This window comes from Pieris rapae, chromosome 14 (assembly GCF_905147795.1).
Source record: "Pieris rapae chromosome 14, ilPieRapa1.1, whole genome shotgun sequence".
NCBI classification, from domain to species: Eukaryota; Metazoa; Arthropoda; class Insecta; order Lepidoptera; family Pieridae; genus Pieris; species Pieris rapae.
In genome coordinates this window covers 4460325-4474677 of record NC_059522.1, presented here as the reverse complement: position 1 = coordinate 4474677, position 14353 = coordinate 4460325, and the positions used below count along the sequence as shown (strand labels likewise).

Sequence of the window (14353 nt, the reverse complement as noted above, 5' to 3'; positions counted from 1 at the left end):
TTTAGATGTCAAAATGTTATATGGTTAAGTAACAAATGAATCCTTTATATTCGTGGCACATATTTACTATGTCAGATAAATTAAAAAAAACAGCCATATTAAACTAGCATCTACTTAATAATAATTAAAAGCAATAACATTATTTATTATGCCATTATCAATATTAGTCAAAAAACGTACAATCTCATTTACTCACCTAGAAAATACAGTGCCTATAAAAATATAATCAAGTTCCACTTGAAATTTAAATCATTTTAAATTATTAATTTTGCACTGTTTTTTTGTCCATAACTACGAATATAAATACTGTATATTAACTATCGTAAGTCTTTGAAACTGATCTCGGATCTTAGCTACTCTTCAGCAAATCACAAGACACGTTTTATAAAGTCTAATTGAGATCTTCCAAAATGTTTCTAAATTCTTCAATTTCATATTCAAATAAAACAAACAATGTTAATTGGATCAGCTCAGAGATAACGCCCTGCAATTCAGAAATCATGTTAAGGTTCAAACTCATTGCCACCTAATGCTCTATTTTTCCATTAATCGTCATAAATTAATATCACACTATCTTCGATTTTGAGCTCTATTCTTAAGGCTTAAATATTCAAATTGTATAATGTTTTTTTATATGTTTATAGGGGTAGGTCCTGGTAGTGATTGACGAACAAGATGTTTATCGGTAAACAATGCGTGTGGCTGCGCAGTCGCAGGGATACGTGTTCTTTTGAACTATTGATGACTGAACGAATTGACGACCGGAATTCGAAGGCTGATCCGTTTGGGTGTTTTTTTTACTTTTCAAATCCTTTTGTCTCATATGGACACTTCAAATCCATTTACAAATAACTATTCTTCGTCGTGTAAGTCAGTAGGTAAATCTATCTTTAAGCAAGTTGACTTATTTTAAGCCAGTTAAACACACAAAGAGTGCTGTAAATGTCACTTTTTATTAATGCCTACGTAGATTATTGCTTTTGAAATTTCCTTTTTTCGCAGAGTCTTGTACTATTTATATAATAATAAATTTATTCATAACAAAATATGGTTGTGACAAAAGTGTCCTGACGCTAGTCCCCACTAGGGAACTGAGTGTGTGGGTAACTAGATGACAGCTTTCGTAGTACATGGCACATTTAAAACAAATTAAATAAAAGTTATTTAAAAATATTTAAGCATATCCAGTATAAAAATATTATTTATCATACCAATAAGTAACAAATAGCTTATTTGGAACTTATCCGGACATTGTGAAACAGGCCCTAAATATCAGTAAGCGAACAAATCAAACGATTCTTGTATAAGCCACTTATTCACTTAAGACCCTAAGCAGACGCCAGTCGTAATCAATTACCCTGCATATCCCTCTAATCGAGTGCAAAAATAAATTAAGATGTTGGACGGAAAATAATCAGATAAGGGAAGGAATTTAAGGGTAAAGAGGGTAGTAGCTATTAAGGTACTTAAATTTTTAGAAGAACGATATATATCGATATTTCTAGTCATTATTATAAGTCCTTCAAGAAAAGAACGTAGCAATACTTAAAAGGCTGGCAACGCACTTGCGAGCCCTCTGGCATTGAGTGTGTCCATGGGCGGCGGTATCACTTAACATCAGGTGAGCCTCCTGCCCGTTTGCCCACTATTCTATAAAAAAATGTAGACTAATTACGTAACATTTTTCATCCCTTTTTATGCTTTTTAGAAGCGAACATAAGACGTTTTACTTATACATATTACATACATTATACTAAAGCGAGAACATAAAAATTTATCCGAATTTTGAAAATAAAATGGTCGGAAAGATCTATGCATATTTAATAAATGACCAACCAACTCAATTGGCAACCCATAAATAACATTTCCCAAGAGTAAAACAACTTATTCTAGACAAGTATTGCGAACAATAGCATGACATACGAAAGTACTGGTGTCAAATACGAGATACTGTAAAATAGTATTTTATGGTAACGCCTGTGTCACATAATCGCGATAACCTAGAAAGTTCCGACCTGGATTGTCTGGCGATTTTAGTTCGAATAAGGATTCAGCGGAGGTCAATATAGACTAATAATTACAAATCAACTCTGTCCCCGCAAACCTCGTTTTGACTAAATAATATTTTTTAAATAAGCCTACCGTTTTATCTACCAATAAAAAGTTCCATAATTTTGCAATCAGTAAATTGCAATTTTCAGGTAGCACCCTATAGATTTATATTCGCTTTTCCAGAATAAAAACCTAAGTACTAAATAAAACTAAATCTTTCTATCACTATCTTTTTTATTTTACCTCCTTTTACCTTTATAAAATCATTCCTCGCAGTTAAAGGAATACATTTAAAAAAGAATAGTGGATTGGGTCTAGCCGTATATAAGTTTTGAACTTAGCAACATATTTTGCGATTATTTTAAACTTACGGGTGTATAGCATATCATAGATACATATAAATAAAAATACAACAATAAATCTGTTAATATAATAATCGGTTTAGCCTTCAAATATTTTCAAAAAAAGATCGCAAAGGAATGAAACAATAAATGTGCGGTACATTTACGTTACGTCTTGCATACTGTTTTATCGATTGCTAAACGTACTTATCTCATAAGATCTTAGTTGTACATTCAAAAGTCCATATAAAATGGAATGCGCTATTATTTATACCCTAAACACAATAAAGCGACATAAAATCGAGAACAAATTATAACATTATATCACTTGCCTAGACAATGTGCGTCACATAATCCGGCCACAAAAAAATGTCCCAATGACCTTTAATAAGGGCATCGTTGGTGGTCGATTCTTCGAAATGTTAAGGGGTTGTGCGATTTAGGGGCTGAATGTAGCGTGAATATTGGAGTGATTTAGTTTTAATCGTGAGAGAGATATTATCAACGATCGGTGTTTTGTTACGAATACGACACCGCGATGCTTTTTTCGTTCGGAGTGTGTCCGTCGTTGTAGCAAGAATCAATGAAAGTTATTACACCGAAAAAATAATAAACAATTTTTTTTGTTACTAGATGCAGACTATATAGATAGATAGATAGATAGACTATAGAGATACAGAATAACTCTTTATTAAAACTGTTTTTGGTTGTCGTGGCCTGTTAATATATATTTATTATTGTTTTGCATGAAATTTTTTATTTATTTATGTATTTTAACTTATTTTATACTATTACATTAATTAGATAGAATATATAATTCAATTATTCTAAACATGAAAAATGACTAACCATTTTGAATGTTGTTTAATTGGGGTACTTACTTACTATGCTAACAGAATAAAACAATTTTCCTTTCAAATATCAACTTATCTTAATTAACTGATTAACATTGCCAAAGACGCTTTTAATGAAAGCTTTACGCATCGCGAAAGTTTTTTATTAAAACAAACATTTAGAGTTGTTGTGAATAATTAAGTTTTAAAGAATTTCAAAATTGCAATTGAAAATAAAAACAAAAATGAATTACTTTCTTAATTCTTCTTCAATAACACATTTAAACTCCATACTTTTAATGTGATATTAAAGAGCTGGGAACCTTGACACAGGTATTTTTTACTTAAAGAGGTTCCCAAACCTTACAATGCATTTTTATACTGAATTTATATTAAACATACAATATTTTATTTTTCAATTATCAAAGCAAAGATATCATGCATTTGCACTGTAACAAACTTAACTATTTTAACCTCGATGTCGCCTAAACACAAAACAAACGACGACCACAAAAAACAAAAAACTTTCACACACAATACTTGTTTAGAAAAATAATTTGAAAAGACCAAGCATCGGAAAGTCTTGTTAACAGGCAATGCGACTTTGTAGAAACGTGATATTTTAAGTATTTATAGTACAATCAAATAGTACTAAAATAAAAAATAAATCAACTAATAAAAGCCATGCTCTACATCCACACGCTGTTGAACTTTTTTATTATTTTCACGTCATGTAAATTTAAGAATTCCGCGGTTAATTTAAATTTTTAAATTCCGGAGTCTGTTTTCTAAACATTCGTTTTTTTAAAGGCAGGTGATCAGCCATTGAATTTATTATATCTGAAGATTTATGCAAATATTGTAATTTCGCATACGTTATAGAATATATTATTTTCGCTACCACCTAGACATGCGTAAGCGATCTTACTCATAGACAAGCCTATTTCGAACCAAATCACGAACGCACTATTCTAATAATCATCAATACATATAAATCAATCCAGACCACCAAGTTGTATGATCGTCATGAAACTTATTAAGGAAAACTCTGGGTAAAACCGTATCCTTTTTGATAATTGTATTGATAGGTTTCTGAATGAATAATTCATTCGTCGTCTAGGATAGTGTGAAGTGTGATTCAACGGGTGAGTAATAACGCTCTAACGAAAGGGAGCGTGAATTTTGTCACGTCTTTGTTGGGGAATATGAGTACATATGTATTTCCGATTATGTTTTTTTTATAGAACAGGGGGCAGCAAACGGGTAGGAGATATGTATGTCCAATACTTGAAAGCCCAAAGCTTGAATTAACCGTTTGCACTATGCTTCAGAAGCACAATAATATATAATAATAGAAGCCTTTTATTTGGAGACGTTACATTTAGATACATTTATATTATATCATATCTCATTCAGTTGGAAAATGTTGTAAATAGTTTACTATTAAGTTTGTTAATGAAGAGCTGGGAACCTTAATACAGTTATTTTTACTCAAAAGGATTCCCAAAATCTATATTATATAAACGTGTTTTATATTATTCATTCCTAGGAAGCTGTGTGTAATTTATCGGCAAGAAGTCTTCCAAATCTCGCCAGTTCTGTCTGCACTGTCACACACTCGGCCATGTACAACCTGCCGTTTTATTAATCTGGTCCATCTACCTTCTACGTAGTTTTTCTACTTTTGCGTTTATTGCATCTTGGGCAGCAGTTTTGTCGCAGTTTACTTGGTTGCTCAACTTTTCCATTCCTCTTTACATGTGCCTCGCCCATTTCCACTTTATCTATTTTCATTGCGAAATATTCTACTTTAATTATTATTCTTAATGATGTATTCTTTATTTTATCTATTTTTCTCTTCCCTATCATCGTTTCACCGACCTTTAGTAAGCTTTAGTGAGTCCCCAAGTATCTGGTCCATATGCTAGTACACGTAGGATTGGATAGGTCTAACCAAAAGAAACATAACTAGTATTAAAAACATTTACTTATGTATTAAATATCAAGAGTAAAAGACTAGCTGTTTAACATTTATATATAATTACTTCACACTTCAGTAAAAGCCGACCTGCAGGCGCCAATGTAGAAAATAAAACAAAATCATTGACTAATCGTGATGAATATCGACATTATCGATAGATTGTAATGAATACCCAACACAGAACCTGTTAAGATTACTTAACTGCCATACTCTAAGCCTACTCGTAAGAACGTATAAAATGCTCACATATAGTCACATACAGTCAAAACTCAAAACCCTTAACGACGACATCGTTTAGAACAATATATACTTACAAAGTCAAAGGTTCTCAATTACAACGTCGTCGGATCGTCTATCGGTTTTTACGACCAAATATGAGAAGTCCCTTCGATGTCGTTATAACAGATTTTGACTCTATATATTTATTTCACGTGTATTTTCTGTTCGACTTAGGATCCTTCAAGAAATGAGGGTGACAATTCTTAAAAGGCCGGCAACGCACTCGCGGGGTGCATTGAGAGTATCACTGTAATAATTGAGATGACTTAAGGTATTTAATACCATGTAAAGAATTTCATATTTACTATAGTTTACTTTGTATAAACAACAATATATTTACATTATTAACATAGATATCAACTATTAAAAGTCGATTTACAAAACACCAACTAATTGATCAATTAAGTTGTTCCTTTACAATACACGCGTAATCCATAAAGACAGACTAATTGACAATATTGTTAAATATAATACGTCTTGTTTATAGAACTTTTGTCTAAAAACTAATAAATATGGAAAAACTAAGAAATTACGTTATTTTACTTTGTTTAACTCAATGGCAAACGTTAATTAGTCTAAGTAAAAAAGAATATTAACCACCAACCTACCACAGATAAAATAAATGGCCGTCTTACCACATAATCCGACTTTAAAAGTGAAACCGAAAAAACCGAAGTCAATTACTCCAGTGTCCCATTACTATTCACGCGGGAGACTCATTACCCATTTAACACGTGTAGAAAAAGATTAAAATGCTCCTGAATTAAGGAAACAGTAGGATCCAATATAAACGCCAATAAATCCTCCATGACTAGTCGGAACGAAGAGATTATATAGCATAAACTTAATACCTTATATAACTCATAAAGTTGTGACCGTACATATGTACTGTGTATAGTTTTGGCTCAATCATAATTTTTTCGACGATTCAATGACATCGTTCTAATCATATAATGTAAAATAATAGCTAAACTACACTTGTCGCACATTGTGTATTGTAAGTAATGTAAAATAAATTGCGTTAGCCCAACTGCTCGTAACAATCTGTGTCCCTGATACGATTCACATCGATGTCCTGTTGAAATTAATCGTTATACATTAGTTCTTACGTCGGTGAATTTTTATCATAGGAGTCCACACTACGTAACGACGCGGGTGGTTGTCTATGCCATATGACTTTAAAAAAGGAATATTTGGTGCATTAAAAATTAAAATGTGGGAATTTTTTTTAACAATGCAAGTTACAGAGTCGTAAGTGATATGAATACTTAGCACTTCTATGCTCCGTAAACAACCTGTACAAAACATTAAGCTAGATAAATCTCTGCAAATGTTTCATTGAAAATTGACCTTAGCATTGAGCAACACATTTAGCTATTAAATTATTTTAAGTTTTTTTTATTATATATACATATATAAGTATATAGAAACAATTGCACCGTCCATGAACATTTCAACTTCAATTAATAACTAAGCTAAGATTTGAGTGACTAATAAGTACCTCTTATTGTATATTTATGATATTACTTAGTACAAGTACATACATATATATACCACTGACCTACTACCCTGACCACAGATTTCTTTATCTCTAGTCTGCCGTTATCATTACCAGTTTTGCAGAGAACCAAACTTTAACATAAAAATTAAATTGATATTGATGGAGATATTAATATTTAATATGCCACAAACAATATACACTAAGCTGCAGAAGTAATGAAGCTTTATAATAATGAGTTAATATTAATATAACAACTTATATTCTTCACTGTATTATTAAATTGCCAAAGATGATCATGGTTTACCTTAACATGACATGACACATCTAGTATAAATCTATGTTAAAGTATCAATTTATATTCAAGAAAAAATAAAAACATATTCAACAAGAGTACAATCATACAAATAACCATGGTAGTATTATGTTTACCTAAATACTTGTTAGAGGTACATGTCATCACTGGCAATATTTCTCTTGTAAAATTTTATTAACATCAAATGCATGTCTAAGGTAAATTTAAAATATATATAACAACTAGATATAACTGCATAAAAATATTATTTACATAATATCAAGTATTTGCCCCCTGTTCTATAAATAAAAAAAAACACAAGCAAAATATTGTTAAGGAATTTCATTTCTTAATAAGTAATATTTCATTAAAATCTATAAAATTTTCATAATGATGATATTATATATCATCAAATTACGATTTTTTTTAAATATATCAGAATTCCCTTAATAGTATACTAGGAAAAAACTTGCATGCACCTCTGGAGTAAGAAAAGGTAAATCATAATGATGTTTAAAGATTAAGTTTTCCTAGTTTTTACATTCTTCTCTCTACTTACTCAGAAACAAAATTATAACTATTAATAAAGTAAATATTATTTTTATTAAACTTAACCTTGTAGTAAAGAGTACTATAATTTTTGAAAATAAACGAAATATAAATTTAACTTTTTTGTCATCCAAGTCAAGGTATTTTGAGTTTATATGGAGAAATAATTTATTTTTTATGATATATTTATTGGTTAACTTTTGGTATACTTACACAGAATGTCAATCAATCAAGATTTCAAATAAAATGTTATTTTATAATGATGACAAAAAGTACATAAGTAAAATTAATTCGATTTTTCAAAGGGTTTTAAATATATATTCTGCTCTCTTAAATTCAGATTATTAATGTTAAGGTTGTATTGACTAATTAACAGTTGTTACAGAAATTCAGTGGCACCGTAAGTTAATTCCTTCCGTACATTATATTCATAAATTATAGAAATAGCACATAAAAATTAATACAAAATATTTTACCTTAGCTTTGAGCGCGTAAACTGTGTGTCGTCCATACCTATTTTTAGCAGCATATAACAATACACCACCACTGATAACACAAGCACACGCGGTCCACACATTTTTGTTATTATTTTGTTTTACAAAACTATTATTACGAGTTAGAATTGTAGGGAAATTTGTGCTTTTAAGTAATTTTCGCGATATTCGAGAAAAACTCGCCATGATTAGATTTCAAATTTGTATAATGACATTGACATATGAGTTTTGACATTTATGAAAATTTTACAATCCTGAATCTACTATAAAATGTTTCAGGATTCAGCCGATGCTAAATTCGCTGTCGTAGTTCATATCATAATAGCAAAAACAGCTTGGTTGGATTTATCAACATAATAGAATTCTAATTAAAAAATTACTGGCATACTAATTAAGGATTATAATATGTATAATAATCAAGTTCATGGCCATGCTGGTACAAATAAGTGTTTACCCACTAAACCTTAAGTAAACAGTTTAGTTACTGAAGAGCAATTCTCAGCAATCAGGCATAAAGTGCCTAAATTATTTATAGAGCAATTAATAAACTGTTTAATAAATATCATAATTTTATTTTTACAATTCATTTGCATTTAAAACTAATGTAACATGTAGTCTAATATCTTTGGGGCTTTGCTTTACTCTGCAATAGGGTCTACAGCAATATTTACATTCATGTTCTCAAGCTCTTGATTACTAATATGTACAGTCTCCCCCTCTTGTATAGGAGACCCCATACCTTGCATTGAATGTAATAAAATCTTTTTTACTGTGTCCATATTATCATATACTCCATATTCTGCTTGCCATAAAATTGTTGTTATTAGTTGTTGAACGTTAGATTGTGTCTGATTATTATTCAATTTCCTTAATTTATTACTAACATATTCACCAAAAGCTTGATACTCATCTCTCCTTTTATTCTGTATAATAATTTGTTTTCTAGGTTCATAAGTGGTAGGAGCGGGTGAAATGACTTCTGGCTTAATTTTTCTATATAACTTTCTCTTTTTTTGTGGTGGTGTATAGGCCTGAGTGACTGTATCAAACACATCCTCATTAAGCCATTCTTCATCAGAACCCCTGTGTAATTGTTTAACTAGGTTTATAGTTGCTTGAGTATCATCATCATGTGCAATATCGGTCTCTGATTCTAAAACATCTACCTGCAAATTAAATTATTAATGAGTAAATTTATACTATGTGTACATACAAGCCTGCTTATGCTAATAAGTGTTAAAGTAAATCATTATATTTTACATAGAACAAAATGTTTGAATTATTATCAGATTATTTACAGATTACGAATTTTCTATAAATTTTATCAATATGAGTAGCTATAGTAAAAGATCAAAGTACAACATGTAAACAATAACAGAAGTATAACCTATATGAAAATAAAGTGAGCGTACTTTTATTATGGGCATATTCCCTTCCAGAATACTAGGATCTTTATTAACTGAAATTGAATAACGTACGTTATCATTACTCTCTGCTTTCCTGTATCTCTTTTGCAGGGGTCGGGGTATAGATTGATTTGTTTCGTCATCTGTAGCAGCTACCCGAAATTCCTCGTTCAGAGTTTTATTCTGCCCTAAATCCCATTGAATTGGATGCTTATTTAGCATATGACTTCGCAAGTTAGTCGTATTGCCGAAATATTTATATCGAGAATCACATATTTTACACACAATGGCAACAACTCGTCCATCTTGTTCAATACGATCGAAGAATCGCCAAACAACGGACGATGTTCTCTTCATTTTCTAATTTCGATTCCCGATTATCATTCAATAATCAATTCGCTGCCTAAGGAATTAGGGAGATTCCGATTATGGTATTGCGTATCGAATCGATAGTCGATACAAGCCGTACGAAATACGAATGACAATGGTTTACAAGATGGCGACGATCGAATGAAGAAACATCAGGAATGATTCGGATAACTTCACGATTGTTTAAAACTTCAACTAGTGACGTTTAATAATTTGTATCGACAAATGACAGTTACATATTTTGACTGAATACGGCAAAAGTTGCCAGTATTTTGTTTATGATTAAAAAAATGGGTAATGTATTATATTCTGTTTTCTTTATAATACCAGTTACAATTATTATGTAAGACCAATCCACGCAATTCCAACATCCACGCTTCCACTATTATTAAGAGACTGCGAAGCCGGCCTTGCTCTTTCTTACCGAAACTCGGATATCCTCCCCGGCTGATATTTTCTACTTCTCCTACCCGGGGTACAAATTGAAACATTCCTTTGTGCCGCAGGCGGGAGTTTGCGTGTACAAGCCGTCGGAAATATCTGCGAACCTCGCTGGAATGCGCTTCCCCGCACCCCGCCCCGTTTTCGCCTATCCAGTATCCAGTACCGTTGCCAACGCAATCGCCGACGCACGTGTATTATTCTTGCTTTCGTAATCGTAATAAATTGAATTAAATAAATTGATAAAATAATTTGAATTTTAAATAATGTAAATAATAAGTATTTGTAAATTTCAAGTAGGTACGAGTATCAATAAAAATAAGTACACAAATAAAATATTTTTTATTTTTACATCTTCAATTTTTTTACTATCTCTCCAGTTTGTATGACGTCATTAAGCCAGGTTCGCAGATATTTCCGACGACTTGTACGTCAGAGAAGATATCTGTTCTCGTCGTGTCGGGCCGCTTGAAGGTAGGGATCTATCAAACCTCTGGCTCCGCGTGGACTGCGATGACCACCCGCGATTCCATGCGTGCCTGTATAGGTCCTACAGCGGAAATGACGAAACAGACCGATTATTCGAGCATATTCAAACGGCTACAGATTCCCTGCTCGAAAAGGTTTCGAACGCTGAAATCGTGATACTTGGCGATTTTAATGCTCACCATGCCGATTGCCTCGGCTCTGAAACCATCGATCACGCGGAAAGATTTTTTTCCTTTCACGACTTTGCTAAAGCAAATTGCGTCTCTGTGATTACGCGACTACCAGATGTGAATGGTCATAAACCCTCTTTGTTGGATCTTCTGCTGACTTCATATCCTTACTAACAAGTCTCTATTGACCCGCCATTGGGTTCATCGGATCATTGTATGGTCCGAAGTATGGTGACGTTCACGCACCCTCTACGGCCTGTATACGGAATATGCTCTGGCACTTTATTACAATATTTCTTAAATTTTGAAATGACCCCGGAGGCACAAGATAAATCGCGAATGCTGTCAAATTCCGAACTCTGTTTACAGTCACCATTTAGCACCTTTTAGTCACTGTGCTCCTATAAAAACTAAAGTTTTTTTTTTTCATACATATGTGACCCACCCTATCGTATATTCAAGCCGTATATAATAATCCATCCAATCTAAATCTACCATTAACAAAATATATACAAATCTATTTTTTTGAAGTTATACTTCTTTTGGCGCGATGGAGCAAAATGATGAGTGAATTTTTACGATGCGCGCGCACACCGACACCTAAATGTAACAGCATGAAGTTAGTTCTAGGTGGTATGAAAATTGATAACTATGTTCAAGTTGTATATTCTAGTACATATTTTTATATGTAGAACACTTGTTTCGTAAGGGTAAGTAATTAAATTTTGGTGTGTTTATATTAAATCAATTTCATATACGACGGTAATACTAATAATTTATTATTTATGTATATCTATATATATATATATATATTGAATATTAGTGATAAAACTGATTTGGATAAACTGTTTTGAGTGCAATTATAGATTTGAGGTTAATTGTCGGTATGTATAATTTATTTACATCGTTAATTAAAAATTATTACATTATTATCTAAAAAATATATAATATATTTTATGTATAAATAAAAAAATTTAGTAAATTTTCTATACTTGTTTATATTAACCTTAAATGCTGAATGTTTATTTTATCTTTGATCTGAACTATTTGTTAAAATTTGATTTATTGATATTTCAATTATTAAGTTAATAAAACCTTTTTTATTTAAATAAAATCTTTTTGATTTATTTTAATATTTATCGTTAATCACTACTGCATTTTAGTTATTTTTTTCCATACGCCAAAGAAGTATAACTTCTAACGCGTGTACATAAGTACACACACTCTTTTTTTAATTTACCAATTCAAATGGTGTACTGCACACCATTTGAATTAGTAAATAAAAAAACATTTTCAAATAGGTACATATAAAAAGTCTCGGGAAAAACTATTTATGTATTACAAGCAATGCAAAAGAAGATGCAACTTTGTGCTCATGAATCATTTCACATTATATTATAAGAGACTAGCTGTCCCCGCCCGCTTCGCTGGGCGAATTTTCAAAGGAAATAAATTAAATTTTATTCATCATTTTTATTTTTTTTATTCATATTTTTTTTTTGCTTTTTTTGTTAATTTTTTTTTTATTTATATTTTTTTTGCTTTATTTGTTAATTTTTATTTTTTTTCTGAAATTTACAATATTTTTCAAAGAAGAGTCAAATTCAGTTAAAATAAAATTTATTGATATAATAAATTGTTATTATTATTATTGTTGTCATTGATATTATTTTCTCTAATTTCTTCATTATTTATATTGTTGTTGTTGACAATATTTTCGTCAATTGCTTCATCGACAAATTGTTGTGAACGTACTATTTTTGTCTCTTCGTTTTACGTGTCGATCGGCCAATTTAAGCTTTTCTTTTTTTCGCCATAATTTCACTATTTTTACCTTTAACCTAAATTAATTAGGTTATATAAAAACAAATTAAATTAATTAAATAAAAAAAAACAATTGACTAACCTTTTCTATTTAAACAGTAAAAAAATAATCATTTGGAGTCTGTAGAAGTTACAGTTTGGAAACATAAATTTAACATTCTCACACCCACCCCCGCAATCCCTATTGGAAATAGAATTTCGTAAAATCCTATTTGAGATGATTTCTGCATGACAAATAAAAGATTACTACCACATTTAAAGTCTATAGAGGTTACAGTTTGAAATGGAAATTTCACATTTTAACACCCACTACCGCAATCTTTTTCGGCGGTGGGTTGTTGTAAAATCCGCTCTTAAATCATTTCTGCATCACATATAGACGACTCTAGCTAAATTTGGAGTCTGTAGGAGCTACGGCTTAAAAAATAAAAATTTTCATTGTTAAACCACCCCCGCAACCCCCTGTGGGGTGAGCTACCGTAAAATTCGTTCATAGACTATTTCTACATTTCTTACAGAAGATTCCTACCAAATTTGGAATTTATCGGAGCTATAGTTTAAAAACGGGAATTGTTGATTGTTAACGCCCCCGCAATCCCCTTTGGGGGATGAATTTCTTAAAATCCGTTTTTAGTTGACCTCTACATAACGAAAGTAATATTCCAACCAAGTTTCACATTTCTAAGTCCTATAGTTCCCGAGATTTCGTGAGGAGTAACTATTGAAATTGGAATACTTCGAATATCATCGAAATTTTTAACGTTTTAGCAGACTTTTTAAAAATTTTCTTACATATAAACATTCTCCTGACAATTCTGAAGACAATAAAAAAAAATTAACCCAATCGGTCCAGCCTTCTCAAGTGATACTCGATCATAGATACGGCATTTTATTTTTATCAAAAAATGAGAGTGGGTGTGCAGGGGTACGTGGGAGTTGGTGGGTGGATGTGTGGAAGTTTGTAAGTAGATTGTTAGCTGAATGTAAAAGAACATTATCCGTTTAGTAAACTCCGTTGCCATGGAAACAAAAGAATCAAGAGAAAACGCTTGCAATTAGCGGGATAAATGTTCATAAAAGTAAAACAGCAATAAAAAAATGAAGGAACGTTAGAATTCGAATTTAAAGCCATAAACCATCTAGGAAAAATTTCGCATCGAATGGTGGTAGTTTCATGTCGATACGATCAGTGGTTTAGGCGTGATTGAGCCTCAAACGAAGACCATTTTCATTATATATATATAGATAGATAGATTGATTCGTTATGCAGTTGCGCGTATTTAATCAACCCTATAAGATTCTGTTGCTGGCTTCCAGACGTAAGCCCATTAT

General features: G+C 31.4%; 2 protein-coding genes across 5 annotated transcripts in view; both read right to left on the bottom strand.

Moving 5' to 3' along the window:
* The window catches only part of LOC111000432 (calcium uptake protein 3, mitochondrial), a 70259-nt gene extending 61713 nt beyond the window's left edge, over window positions 1-8546 (bottom strand). For 2 of the 3 annotated variants that reach the window (XM_045631208.1, XM_045631209.1), the window contains exon 1: window positions 8305-8545. In XM_045631208.1, the coding sequence (XP_045487164.1) occupies window positions 8305-8508 (204 nt within the window). In that variant the 5' untranslated portion in view covers window positions 8509-8545. Of the gene's footprint in view, window positions 1-8304 lie in introns of all 3 variants that reach the window. The other variant, XM_045631207.1, reaches the window with a different exon arrangement.
* Window positions 8547-8873: 327 nt separating this feature from the next.
* LOC110995378 lies at window positions 8874-10241 on the bottom strand. 2 transcript variants are annotated; one of them, XM_022262518.2, is made up of 2 exons: window positions 9735-10241; window positions 8874-9488 (listed from the first exon to the last, which is right to left on the bottom strand). In XM_022262518.2, exons 1-2 carry the CDS (start codon window positions 10083-10085, stop codon window positions 8961-8963), a joined length of 879 nt encoding a protein of 292 aa, XP_022118210.1. In that variant the 5' UTR covers window positions 10086-10241; the 3' UTR covers window positions 8874-8960. The 2 variants fall into 2 exon arrangements, with proteins under 2 accessions (XP_022118210.1, XP_022118211.1); XM_022262519.2 differs by having other exon boundaries at window positions 9801-10237.
* Between the last annotated feature and the right edge of the window lie 4112 nt (window positions 10242-14353).

Bases quoted from the DNA above. Each gene is read 5' to 3' on its own strand.
- LOC110995378 (XM_022262518.2), bottom strand. From the start codon at position 10,085: ATGAAGAGAACATCGTCCGTTGTTTGGCGATTCTTCGATCGTATTGAA. The intron at 9,489-9,734 runs GTACGCTCACTT...TTTAATTTGCAG, and splicing joins GGAATATGCCCATAATAAAA to GTAGATGTTTTAGAATCAGA.